This window comes from Peromyscus californicus, unplaced genomic scaffold (genome assembly GCF_007827085.1).
Source record: "Peromyscus californicus insignis strain IS unplaced genomic scaffold, ASM782708v3 Scaffold_17__1_contigs__length_78620276, whole genome shotgun sequence".
NCBI classification, from domain to species: Eukaryota; Metazoa; Chordata; class Mammalia; order Rodentia; family Cricetidae; genus Peromyscus; species Peromyscus californicus.
Window position 1 is genome coordinate 32000057 of NW_026294469.1, and position 13564 is coordinate 32013620.

Below are 13564 nucleotides of genomic sequence, written 5' to 3' on the forward strand. Positions count from 1 at the left end.
TGTGGATTGTAAATGATTATTGTTACACAATATATTTTATAAAAACTCTTAAACCTGTTTTTTTTTTGTTGTTTTTGTTTTTTAAGAAAGCAGCATATGCGATTTAAGACAACTGAATCTTGGATAGTATATAGTTTTTAAAGGCTTGACTATAATATTGTATTTCCAATATAAAAGACAAGAAATTTTGTAGAAAGCCTGTTCTTCCTTTTTCCTTTGTGTGCCTGTGTGTTCAGTCTTTTAATGTTACCTGTTGCTTAATAGCGAGAATATTGTAATTTTTGTTTTGTTTTCTTGTTTCTTTCTCATTAACATATCAAAGGTTTGTGCCTTTTGGGCTTCCTTTCAACCTGTCATGTATGTACCATGAACTTACCTTTGCTCAGTTAAGTTTTCCTGGCTTTTCCTTTTCTGTCTCTCTCGTTCTCTTGCTCTCTCTCTCTGTAAATCCTATGTTGTTCTCATAGGTTGCCGGTACCAGAGTGCCACATGAATAAGATGTGTGAGAAGATATGCTTATCTTCCCACCTGCCATGATGGCAACAACACTTAGAAAGAAATAGTGACTGACCTGTGCTTGTGTTCTGTAGAAGTCATATCCATACATTGTGTCATAGAAATTATGGGACCTGTTGAAGACTGGTACTGATGAGCAGACTAAGGTCTGAAGCTGGTAAACAGATAGGATTTGTATCCCCTCTTTTGAAATTTACATTTATAAACTTACTATGTGTTTTTAAGTTTTGTTAGGAGTGCAATTGAAATGCTTGTCAAAAGGAAAACTATTACAGATGTCTGCCTTCCCTGAGGCCTTCATTCTGAGCTCCATGTGGTAGTGTCTGCACATTTATCCATCTGTCACAGTAGAAAAGAGTAAAGAAGTCTTGACGGGCATTCCTGTGTCCTACTTAGGGCATAAATTCTTTGTGTGGACTGTTCTTAGAAGGAACAAGTCAGTTTTTCCCTTGCAGAGTTTTAGATCAGAGCAGGACTCATGTTCTTAATGAATGATTCATTATAATTATATGTTGTTTTATCTGTAGCTTAAGGTGTTACTTTATCTGCAGTTTACCCAGAAACCTGGGACATTGTCATCCTCAGGCTGCCTCATAAAGCTCTCTTGTTCTGAGTGATGGTTTTGAAATGCTAATTCAAGACACAGACAGCTTTAAGTCTCTAACACCTGTCAGAAGTAAAACATTGCTTTTATTTCTTTACCGGTTGAGATGTCATATACTTGAAGCTTATACTCTACATGTTGTGTCTATAAAACAAAAGCTTGCTTCCTGCTTTTCACTGTCGGTGGCAACCCCTCATGTAACTGGATTCACAAAGTAGTTATTTTGGATTCTTCGGCTAAACTAATATTTATTTGAATATGAGAACTTCAAATACAATTTGTACTGGAACAAGTGAAAAGGAAGGCAGCTTTGTCTTGCTGTGCTGAACAACCTTTATAGTAAAACAGCTCTTTGTACTGTACACATTAGTCTCCAAACTCCTCCATTGCTTGTTTTAGAGGCATTTTTCTTCTCAGAGGTACCCAACAGGAGAACACCCCCAAATTCCATTAACAAAGCAATTACAAATCATAAGTGTATAATGCTTTTTATATTTAAAGGGGAGGAATGCACCATTATTGGCAGGGCTGCATTCTGCTATACTCAAATTTTCCACATCTAGGAACTCGGAAGCTTCTTATATTGTCCATTGCTTTGCATTGTCCTTGTGACCATTCTATTTTCTAAATTTCCTGTTAGTATCTGCTGGGTGTTCTCATTCTCGTTCTCCTTCTCTCTCTCTCTCTCTCTCTCTCTCTCTCTCTCTCTCTCTCTCTCTCTCTCTCTCTCTTCCCCTCTCCCCCCCCCCCAATGTGTGCTATTCCACACTTTGTTACATTTGATTATTTTTATATCTTAGAAGCCCTGTGATATTTTTAAAGTTCAGGGTGTTCCAAGTTTGATGATACAAGAAAAGTCCCATCATTCTCCTTTGTCCTTGCCTATATCTATTAATCAATAGTTAATACCTGTATCATCTTCAGCTTACAGTCTGCCTTAGAGAACAGAGAGCAAGGAGAATACATTTAAGCTTGGGGAATACTCTTTTGGAAGAGAAGGGACATTTGTTTGAAAATTCTCTGCATTATGATGTAGAATATCATGTTAGGCTACTAATATTCTCAGACTTTGAATCCAAAACTTAATTCAGGTAGATTTTTAAGGATTGAAACAGCTTTTATACTGTAAGGCAAGACTTGAATTTACTTAAATTTGGCCCCAAAGAACCATGGTTTGAAATTAGTCCAGAATAGAAGAAGTATTCATTATTTTGTAAATTTTGCTCAGGAAAATTATATGGACTTTTCATCAAGTATATTAACGTGTACTTAGCAAATGAGAACTTACAAGTCAAATTTACACTTTACAAAAGCCAAAGTAGATGTAGATTTTGAGCTATGCTTAGGTGAAATATAACTTGCTGACGTGAGGCCAGCAGTTTCAGGAAGAAACAGTGATAAACTACTCCAGCCAGTGCAGTACAGGGGTGTGTTTAGGGGCTACCCTGGGGGAATGTTACTGTGAGCACAATCATTACTTTACATAACACTTCTAATGAGTTCTTTAGACAAGAGAATTCTGAAGCATAATCACCTCATGCCATTCTGCTTACCAGATTGTATAGTTTGGGAATGCAGAAAGAAATCTTTGCAGTTTCTAATGGTAATTTATAAATCAGCAATATGGCTAAGCAACAGTACAAGTAAATACAATAATCACATTTTTTCTTTGAAAATTAAGTCCACTAATTACAGCCCTCTGTCTCTTGGCCTTCATGTTCCCAGGGTATAGGGTCATTGTCTGGTGCTGAAGGGACGGCATCCCTCTCATGCCAAAACTGCTCGACGTCAGGGAGGGTGGGAGCCACTGCCTTGTCAGTTTTCTCTTTGCTAGAGTTGGGAAAGCCATGTCTGTCTGTCTCTTGAATGGATGTTTGGGACTCTGCAGATGGAATCTTGTCAGGAAGGGCCTCTGTGTTTCCAGCTGGTGCCCCCTGAACCTCTGAGGCACTTACAGGCTTTCTGGTTACCATCCATTTCCATACACCTTTCAAGCCTGCCTTGAACTCTTCAGACATCACTAGAAAAATGAGAGGGTTTGCTGTAGAGATGGAAAACATCAGGACTTGAGACAGGGCTATAAAACCCTGGGGTGGCAGCGGACCTCCAGCCTTCAGATGCCATACCCACAGCCAGGCTACCCATTCGGGGAGCCACAGAAGAGCAGAGGTGATGGCAGTGCTTAGCAGCATCACTGTGAGTTGCTTTGAACGAATCTGGTTTCTAAGGTTTTGTGTTTTCGTACCTCGTTTTTTACATTGGCCATAAGCTCGCCAGAAATAAAAGCTGGCTAGAAGTAAAGGAAGGCAAAACACCAGGAGAGGGTAGAGCTTACCGAACACTGACATGAATTCTTCGGCCACAGCTGGCACATCCAGGAGGCACATTTCCACGCCTCCGTGATGTCTGGTGGTGCTAAAGAACCATTCTGGCAGGGGAAGCAGGCTGGCTATAACCCAGATGGCCACTAGCACTGACCAGATGGTGCAGTTGTGGATACTCACTTGCTTGGCTGGGTCACTTGCATACAGGAAGCACACTTTGGCAACTACAACAGTTGTCAGACTCTTGGCTGCCATGCACATGTGGATGAACCAGTCAGAGGACTTGCAGACGAACCAGCCTAGATCCCAAACACCTTTGGAGTATGCTGCGGCTCGGACAGGTGCGGAAAAGAGCAGGAGAGAGAGGTCAGCCAGGCTGAGATTCAGAATCAGGGAGTGGATCATGGATGGCTTCCTTTTCCAAACACCATGAAGGAGGATGCCAATCACACATAGGTTCCCCACGAAGCCCACCAGGCACACAGCCACCAAGAGAGCCGGAATGATGGTCCTCCAGTCCTTGGAGTCAGATGGCAGGTACCCTCCTGCAAAGTGGAGATGAGCAAACGACACATTCATGATGCTGGAATTGGAGTCAGCAAAGACAGCTGTCAGCGTTCCCTTTCCCATGTAGCTCCTCCCTGCAGAGGTTAGCTTCTGGTTTAGGTTGATCCTTCTCTTTGCTCTTTTGCATAAGAAAAAAAAAATGCCCTCTGTCGTCCACACTGACGACACCTCTGGACCCTCCCCTTGCTTGTTTGCTGACAATGGAAGGCTGGCTGCTGAGCTTTTGTGCTGCACACAGTGTATCTGTAACTGCATGGACTGACAGGCAGCAGGAGTGTGCTGATATTTGTGCTGCACACAGTGTATCTGTAACTGCATGGACTGACAGGCAGCAGGAGTGTGCTGATACCGCTCATCAGCAAGTCTAATACTAAATACCAGCTTCATAAAGTGATAACACATTCCCATAAATGATAGATGAGGAGAAATGTACAAGTAAGTCGGGATGTTCCCCTGGGGTGAGGGGAGATCATTAGAGAAGGTATTTTCAACCAGGTATTTCTAAAATCTTGACTGGATTTCTAAGTACAGACTGTGGTCTGTAATTCAGTAGACACTCCAGCTAATTCAAGTCCTTTGAGTTTTCACATGCGTTAGGATCTGATAGCTTGATGTTGTTGGTCTAGACAGGGCCCAAGAGTCTTCTACCAAGTTCCTATGGGGTGTTGCTACTGCTGCCACTGGCACCTCACTTTAACCAGTGCTCTCTCCTCCCCACTTTCCTCTGCAGACAGGAGCATTCCTTTCCCCAACCCTCACTACCGAATCGGTTCCATGAACAACTGGCTGATAGCAAGCACAGCTGGATAGTGAAAAAGTTGGAGAAGTACTTTTCAACCCTATTGTGGATGACCCAAGTTTATTGTGAATTTTCTAGAGGTTCTTTTGGAACTCTGAACTGGTTTACATACTGAGAAGACTTAAACACGTAATGGCGAGGAAGCCAAGTGATAAGGTTTTCAGAGTGTTTATGTTGAAGACATTTAGGAGATTTGAAAGAAAGTACCATTTTAAAGTTGGAAAGCCAGCAAGGTGTCACAGCTGGTAAAACCAGTTGCTTGGCAAACTCGAGTCACTTGAGATGGACTCCCTAGAGTTGCCCTCGTCCTCCACAGGCACGGTAACACACCTACCTGTACAGACATTGTGGGAGCCCATTTTCAGGTTTCCTAGTGGCGGTACCCAGTGGGTCTGCATAGAGAGGATGATTGGACCACGGGCCTGAGTGCAGGTGTTTGTAAGGGTCTACACTTGGCTGTAACTAGCAAGGCGGAGGTCTTTTGCTCCACCCCTTGGCATTGTTATAAATAGACCTTTGGAATAAAGTTCTGGACCTGTTTGGATAAGGATCCAGGCTCACTTGAGTCTATCCTGCATTTCTCTCTGTTTCTCTCCCCTCTATTTCTAACTAAGTCTCTTATCCCTCATTCCTCAAGAGTCCCTGGGGTAAATAATGGTGGGGACTGGTCCTCCACAAGACATATCTCAGAAAAAATACACAGTAACAAAATGGTTGGGGGAAGTAAAGTTCAGATGAACTGGGATGTCCCAGGCAGTGGATACTGGAGGGGAGTAGAAGAGCTGGTATCACTCAGACAGGAATAACCAGCAGACAGTACAATCTGTCCTGAGAATGACTTCCCTAAGAAGACAGTACAGTCTATCCTGAGAATGACTTCCCTAAGAAGACAGTACAGTCTATCCTGAGACTGACTTCCCTAAGCAGACAGTACAGTCTATCCTGAGACTGACTTCCCTAACAGCAGACAGTACAGTCTATCCTGAGACTGACTGACTTCCCTAACAGCAGACAGTACAGTCTATCCTGAGACTGACTTCCCTAAGCAGACAGTACAGTCTATCCTGAGACTGACTGACTTCCCTAACAGCAGACAGTACAATCTGTCCTGAGACTGACTTCCCTAAGCAGACAGTACAGTCTGTCCTGAGACTGACTTCCCTAACAGCAGACAGTACAGTCTATCCTGAGACTGACTTCCCTAACAGCAGACAGTACAGTCTATCCTGAGACTGACTGACTTCCCTAACAGCAGACAGTACAGTCTATCCTGAGACTGACTTCCCTAAGCAGACAGTACAGTCTGTCCTGAGACTGACTTCCCTAACAGCAGACAGTACAGTCTGTCCTGAGACTGACTTCCCTAAGAAGACAGTACAGTCTGTCCTGAGACTGACTTCCCTAAGAAGACAGTACAATCTGTCCTGAGACTGACTTCCCTAAGCAGACAGTACAGTCTATCCTGAGACTGACTTCCCTAAGCAGACAGTACAATCTGTCCTGAGAATGACTTCCCTAACAGCGGACAGTACAGTCTATCCTGAGACTGACTGACTTCCCTAACAGCAGACAGTACAGTCTGTCCTGAGACTGACTTCCCTAAGCAGACAGTACAATCTGTCCTGAGACTGACTTCCCTAACAGCGGACAGTACAGTCTATCCTGAGACTGACTTCCCTAACAGCGGACAGTACAGTCTATCCTGAGACTGACTTCCCTAAGCAGACAGTACAGTCTATCCTGAGACTGACTTCCCTAACAGCAGACAGTACAGTCTATCCTGAGACTGACTGACTTCCCTAACAGCAGACAGTACAGTCTATCCTGAGACTGACTGACTTCCCTAACAGCAGACAGTACAGTCTATCCTGAGACTGACTGACTTCCCTAACAGCGGACAGTACAGTCTATCCTGAGACTGACTGACTTCCCTAACAGCAGACAGTACAGTCTATCCTGAGACTGACTGACTTCCTTAACAGCAGACAGTACAGTCTATCCTGAGACTGACTTCCCTAACAGCAGACAGTACAGTCTATCCTGAGACTGACTGACTTCCCTAACAGCAGACAGTACAGTCTATCCTGAGACTGACTTCCCTAACAGCAGACAGTACAGTCTATCCTGAGACTGACTTCCCTAACAGCAGACAGTACAGTCTGTCCTGAGACTGACTTCCCTAACAGCGGACAGTACAGTCTATCCTGAGACTGACTTCCCTAACAGCAGACAGTACAGTCTATCCTGAGACTGACTTCCCTAACAGCAGACAGTACAATCTGTCCTGAGAATGACTTCCCTAAGCAGACAGTACAGTCTATCCTGAGACTGACTTCCCTAAGGAGACAGTACAGTCTATCCTGAGACTGACTTCCCTAAGCAGACAGTACAATCTGTCCTGAGACTGACTTCCCTAAGCAGACAGTACAGTCTATCCTGAGACTGACTTCCCTAACAGCAGACAGTACAGTCTATCCTGAGACTGACTTCCCTAAGGAGACAGTACAATCTGTCCTGAGACTGACTTCCCTAACAGCAGACAGTACAGTCTATCCTGAGACTGACTTCCCTAAGCAGACAGTACAGTCTATCCTGAGACTGACTTCCCTAACAGCAGACAGTACAATCTGTCCTGAGACTGACTTCCCTAAGCAGACAGTACAGTCTATCCTGAGACTGACTTCCCTAAGAAGACAGTACAATCTGTCCTGAGACTGACTTCCCTAACAGCAGACAGTACAGTCTATCCTGAGACTGACTTCCCTAAGCAGACAGTACAGTCTATCCTGAGACTGACTTCCCTAACAGCAGACAGTACAGTCTATCCTGAGACTGACTTCCCTAACAGCGGACAGTACAATCTGTCCTGAGACTGACTTCCCTAAGAAGACAGTACAGTCTATCCTGAGACTGACTTCCCTAACAGCAGACAGTACAGTCTATCCTGAGACTGACTTCCCTAACAGCAGACAGTACAGTCTATCCTGAGACTGACTTCCCTAACAGCGGACAGTACAGTCTATCCTGAGACTGACTTCCCTAACAGCAGACAGTACAGTCTGTCCTGAGACTGACTTCCCTAACAGCAGACAGTACAGTCTATCCTGAGACTGACTTCCCTAAGCAGACAGTACAGTCTATCCTGAGACTGACTTCCCTAACAGCAGACAGTACAGTCTATCCTGAGACTGACTGACTTCCCTAACAGCAGACAGTACAGTCTATCCTGAGACTGACTTCCCTAAGCAGACAGTACAGTCTATCCTGAGACTGACTTCCCTAACAGGCCCACGGAGAAAGTGTGACCTAAAACGCCCAAGGCCTACAGGACAGTGCCAGGTGGGAGCAGGAGAAGTGTCCCACTTGAGTGTGACTGCTCATACACTTCTAGTAGTAGTGGTCAGAATGGCCAGGCTGTGAGTCACACCCCTGGGTCCTAGTACTAATTCTGAAGTTTTTTTCCAGGGAAAGAAAAGGGCACAACAAAAACCCTGGAAGTCACAGACATACAGGCAGGCAAACAATAAAATAAAAACCAATAAATCTTAAAAAAACGAAAACGAAACCCTGAGTTGGTGCTCAACAGTCCATCGGCTAAGAAAGCTGGCTGTGGTGCCGGGCTTAGGGTTCTGCTTCTGTTCCCACATACCTAGGAGGTGGATTGTGGTGGATAGGGCCAATGATGGAAGAGATCCTCTGAGCTATAACTAGGCACAATGGGCCTTCTTTTGGTAATGAGAATATTCTAAAATTGTATTGTGGAGTTTTCTGAGCAATTAAATGTACCAATTTACCTTTGATTGTTTATTCAGAATGTGCTAATTTAATTAATGTGAATATTTATTTATTTTTAGTTTTTTTTTTTTTTTGTTTTTTAAGACAGGGTTTCTCTGTATAGTTTTGGTGCCTGTTCTGGAGCTCGCTCTGTAGACCAGGCTGGCCTTGAACTCACAGAGATCTGCCTGGCTCTGCCTCCTGAGTGCTGGGATTAAAGGTGTGCGTCACTGCCCGGCTTATTTTTATTTTTTTAAGAAAATAGTTATTTGGGGTGGAGGTAAAGATTTTTCTTGCTCTTAGATTGCAAAGTAGCCCCAGGCAGAAGATACATTTTATTCTGAAGTATGAGGAGAGAGAAAGATCTAGAAGGAAGGGAATTGGTAGACAGCATGCCTGGCTTTTCTGGCTTAATCATTTTAAAATTTATTTATTTTATGTATCTGAGTACTCTGTCTGCATGAACAACTTTTTGCCAGAAGAGGGCATCAGATCTCATTACAGATGGTTGTGAGCCACCATGTGGTTGCTGGGAATTGAACTCAGGACCTCTGGAAGAGCAGCCAGTGCTCTTGACTACTGAGCCATCTCTCCAGCCCCACTACCATGTAACTTTTCCATGACCTACCTCAATGTTGCCAAGAAGTACCCTTGAAAATTGAGAAGTGGCGATAAAACGATAGAAAATCGGAGCGTTGGCATCATCTTCTTGTTTGGAGATGGGTCTATCCACACTGAAGAAGAAATGGGTCACTTTTAGGTTTGTCCTAGGAGAACAGGACCTTCTCAGCAAGTGCTAAGATGTTTTTATTTGCCCAGAATGGTCCTGGTTCATATCTAATAAACTTATTTTTGGGTATAGGTGTCTTGTTTTTCTATTTGTGACCTTACTAGAATGATACGTATATTCTATCATTTGGAGGCCAATCTAGTTGTTAAGAACAACCCATAGCCGGAACAATGTGGTACATGGTCATATTCCTAGCGCTCTGGAGGCTGGAGCAGTGCAAGTCCAAGAGTCGCCGGGGCTACATAGTGAGCTCTTACTATTTTTCTGACATTGAATCAAAAATTGAGCATTTATTCAAATACAAAAATAGACTTTTCTCACATTGCGTCCTCCTTCTGTTGGCTTTCCCCCAACCCATACCACCTCCTTTCAAATCTGAGCCCTTTATTAAAACTAAAACAATAACTGAAAGAAGTTACATCACCAAATGGACAAGAATAACAAATCTTACCCTTCCATACATCTCTGGGACAGGCTCGGGGTGGGGGGTAAGCTTCCTCCCACTGTGCCCCGTTCCACAAGACAACATGCAGAGCACGTTTGTGTGCGCATGCCTGTCATTTCCGTTGTAATTGTGGATTTCACGTGTGTGTGTGTGTGTGTGTGTGTGTGTGTGTGTGTGTGTGTGTGTGCGCGTGCTATGTGCAGGCGTGCCTTGGCACCGCTGTGGAGGTCAGAGGATAACTTTGGAGTTAGTTCTCTCCTGTCACATTAATGTGGGTTCTACTGATTGAACTCAGGTTGTCAGGCTTGTGCAGCAGAACCCTTCAGTCACGGAGGCATCTCACCACGCTCTTTATAAATCTTTTTATTTGTACTTTAAGTTAAATTTCAAAATGTATTTTATTACTCTGAGCATGGTGGTTGGCATCGAGTACCGTGGAGCGTGTGCGGAGGTCAGGGGACAGCCTTCTGGAGTTGGTTCTCCACTTCCATCTTTCTGTGGGTTCTTGGGATGCGATGGGGGTTGCAGAGGCTTGGGCTGCAGGTTCTTGAAGTACTGAGCCACCCCCTGATGAATAAATCTTGTCTCAAAAACAAAAGCAAACAAAAGAGATCACAAAAGCCCATCGATACGCCCCTGTTGTGTAGTAATTGTTGCCATATTTTCCAGTAGCCTCAGTGAGTTATAGTTTGTATATCACAGCATTCACTCATCTAATTGTATAATTCCAGGTTTCATAACGTTACAGTTTCCTATCCTTCCTAGCCACAGTGGCCAGCCTGTGTGATGATCTCTTCGGCACACTGGAGCTGTTTCCATGGTTACCAAACCCAGTGGGGCCCTGGCATCTTGACACACATTTCCATCATCCGCAGACTTAACAAGCTCCAAGTGTTCAGTGTTCACTCCTTTAATTTCTTGGTGGCACGAGAAGGAAGTTACACTCCCCTCTTTGAGATGACTGTGCGTCCCATTTGTGACCTGGAGATGCCATCTGCTGTGCAGGCCATGGGTATTAACTGATGAAGTTTCTCCATGCCTCAGAATAGCCCTAAACCCTACGCTCAAGGAGGAAGATGTGACTTCTCCCATCTCTCCCTGTGGCCACCTCATGAATAAATTTTTTTTTTCAGAAGCATTTTTTACTGATTGGCATTCATTTACATAGGTAACATTATTTTTCAGCATTGCCAATAACAAAATGTATCAGAAAAAAATTCAAAGAAAGAATAGTTATTCTGATGGAGAAGAAAAGCTGTAGAACCTCGTGCTAAATGTTTCCACCTGGGTACAAAATGTTTGTTAATCGCCCTTTCTGCTGAGTTCATTGAAACAAAGCAAGTTTGAAAGAGCTCTTTTTTTTTCAGTACAGGTGTGTGTTGAAGCAGACAGAAAAGTCTAACAGTTTCACCAACATTCTACTTTGTGCATTATTTTATCCTCTTATAATTGAAAAATTTTTTATCTTCCTAACCTTTTTTTTTGTTGTTGTTGTTCTGTTTTTTTTTTTTTTTTTTTTTTGGTTTTTCGAGACAGGGTTTCTCTGTGTAGCTTTGCGCCTTTCCTGGAACTCACTTGGTAGTCCAGGCTGGCCTCAAACTCACAGAGATCCGCCTGGCTCTGCCTCCCGAGTGCTGGGATTAAAGGCATGCGCCACCACCGCCCGGCCTGTTTTTTTAAGACAGATTTTCTCTGTGTAACAGCCCTAGTTGTCCTGGAACTGTAGACCGGGTTGACCTTGAATTTAAAGAGATCCATCTGCCTGTGCCTCCAGAGTGCTGGGATTAAAGGTGTGCATCACCATGCCTGGCTCCTACCTTTTTAATTAGATAGAGGAGGGGGTGATAAGCATTTTATAGAAGAAACAGGTGCCACAGAGCTGGTGACCTGCTTATAGCTACCAAACTGATTAGTTGCCGAACAGAGACAACTCTTTCTTCCCCGGATGAAATTTATTTAGATAAAGGGGTGGGGGTCGGGGTCCAGACCACGTGAAACAGGTGTCGAGGTGGAATCACAGCTCTTGTTTTTGAAGTCCCACTCATCTACTGTTGTGGCCCTAAAGTCCCTCTCTGAAACTAATGGGCTGCGTGGTTCCTAGAATCTTGAAAAGCAGCTGGGGCTGGTGCCACAAGCCGAGAATCCCAGCACGCAGAAGGCGGAGGCAGAAGTTCAAGGCTGGTCTGAGCTAGATGAGATTTGTCTCAAAAATTGTATGTAAAAATAAAATACAAAGGAAAAACAGTTTTAAATGCCTAGAGGCAGGAGAGTACCTGTCAGGCGAGGCTCTGTGGCAAAGATGAGATGTGATGCCTCCCAGATCTCTCCATCTGCATATTTCCAAATACATTCTACCCCTGTACATGGTTTTTGATGGGATCCCACTCTCTACTGTTGGCAGCAGCAGCAGCAGCAGCAGCAGCAGCAGCAGCAGCAGCAGGAGCAGGGATAGAGACCCAGCTCAGCTGTCACCCACAAGCCTGAGGAGTTCCCCGAATCAGGCACCCTGGCTCAGGTAAAACCAGATCCTTTGCGTCCACGCAGAAGAAAATTTTAGCACAAGCCAGTATGAAGTAGAGCTGAAGGTTATTAGAAGACATTTTGAAAAAGAGCTTGGAAGCAGAAGGTTTAAGAGAATGAAGACACCTGGGGAGAAAATAAGACACACCTGAAAGCGTGGCCGTGGGCTTCTCAGACAATGGTACCTCATTGTCTTTAGTCATAGAGAGCATTTTGGAGATCGTAAGGTTATCTTAAAAAGGTTGCTAAGGAAACTATATTGAGGTCATATGTTGCTTCCCGAAGGCCAATGAACATGAATGTAATTGGTAAGGTAAAATTCTAGGCTCGAACCAAGCCTATAAGGGCATTTTCTTTTTTTTTTTAAAGAAGATTTATTTATTTATTTATTTATTTATTTATTTATTTATTTATTTATTTATTTATTTATTTATTTATTATGTATAGTGTTCTGTCTGGAAGCATGCCTGCACACCAGAAGAGGGCACCAGCTCTCATTATAGATGGCTGTGAGCCACCACGTGGTTGCTGAGAAATTGAACTCAGGACCTCTGGAAGAGCAGCCAGTGCTCGTAACCTCTGAGCCATCTCTCCAGCCCTGGCATTTTCTTAATTGGTGATTGATGTGGGAGTGTCCAGCCAAGTGTGGGTGGTGCCGTCTCTTGGCTGGTCTTGGGGTCCACAGGAGAGCAGGCTGAACAAGCCATAGAGAGCAAGGCAGGAAGTGGCACCCCTCCTTGGTCTCTGACCTTGAATTTCCCTCGATAGACTATGTAAGCCAAATAAACCCCTCCCCTTTTGGTCATGGTATTTCATCAGAGATCATAGCAATAGCAACACTAACTAGGACAGAAATTGGTACCAGAATAGTGGGGTATTACTGTGACAGACTTGAGCATGTTGTTTTGGGGAGGACTGTGGAAGGACTTTGGAACTCGGGGCTAGAAAAGCCATTGAGTGTTCAAAGCTTGGTGAGCTTGGACGATAATGTTGGGAGCAGTGCGGACAGTGGAGGCCTGGCTTGCGATGTTCCAGAGGGAAGTTGGGAGTCACTTATTGTAGTGGTGTGTGTTCCGCCCATGACCTTGAGCTGTAGGTCCCAAAGGAGGTGGTGCGTCATGCTGTTGTACATGACCTTTTAAAAGGAGAGGGAGAAGGGTCACCTGCCTGGGAGGTGGATTCGCTTCCATCGGATCAGAGGACAACTTCAGCTGTCTACTCCATT

General features: G+C 44.1%; 1 protein-coding gene across 1 annotated transcript; it reads right to left on the minus strand.

Moving 5' to 3' along the window:
- Window positions 1-1785: 1785 nt before the first annotated feature.
- On the minus strand, window positions 1786-5277 carry Gpr151 (G protein-coupled receptor 151). Its single transcript, XM_052742102.1, has one exon. It carries the CDS (start codon window positions 4417-4419, stop codon window positions 2806-2808), a length of 1614 nt encoding a protein of 537 aa, XP_052598062.1. The 5' UTR covers window positions 4420-5277; the 3' UTR covers window positions 1786-2805.
- Between the last annotated feature and the right edge of the window lie 8287 nt (window positions 5278-13564).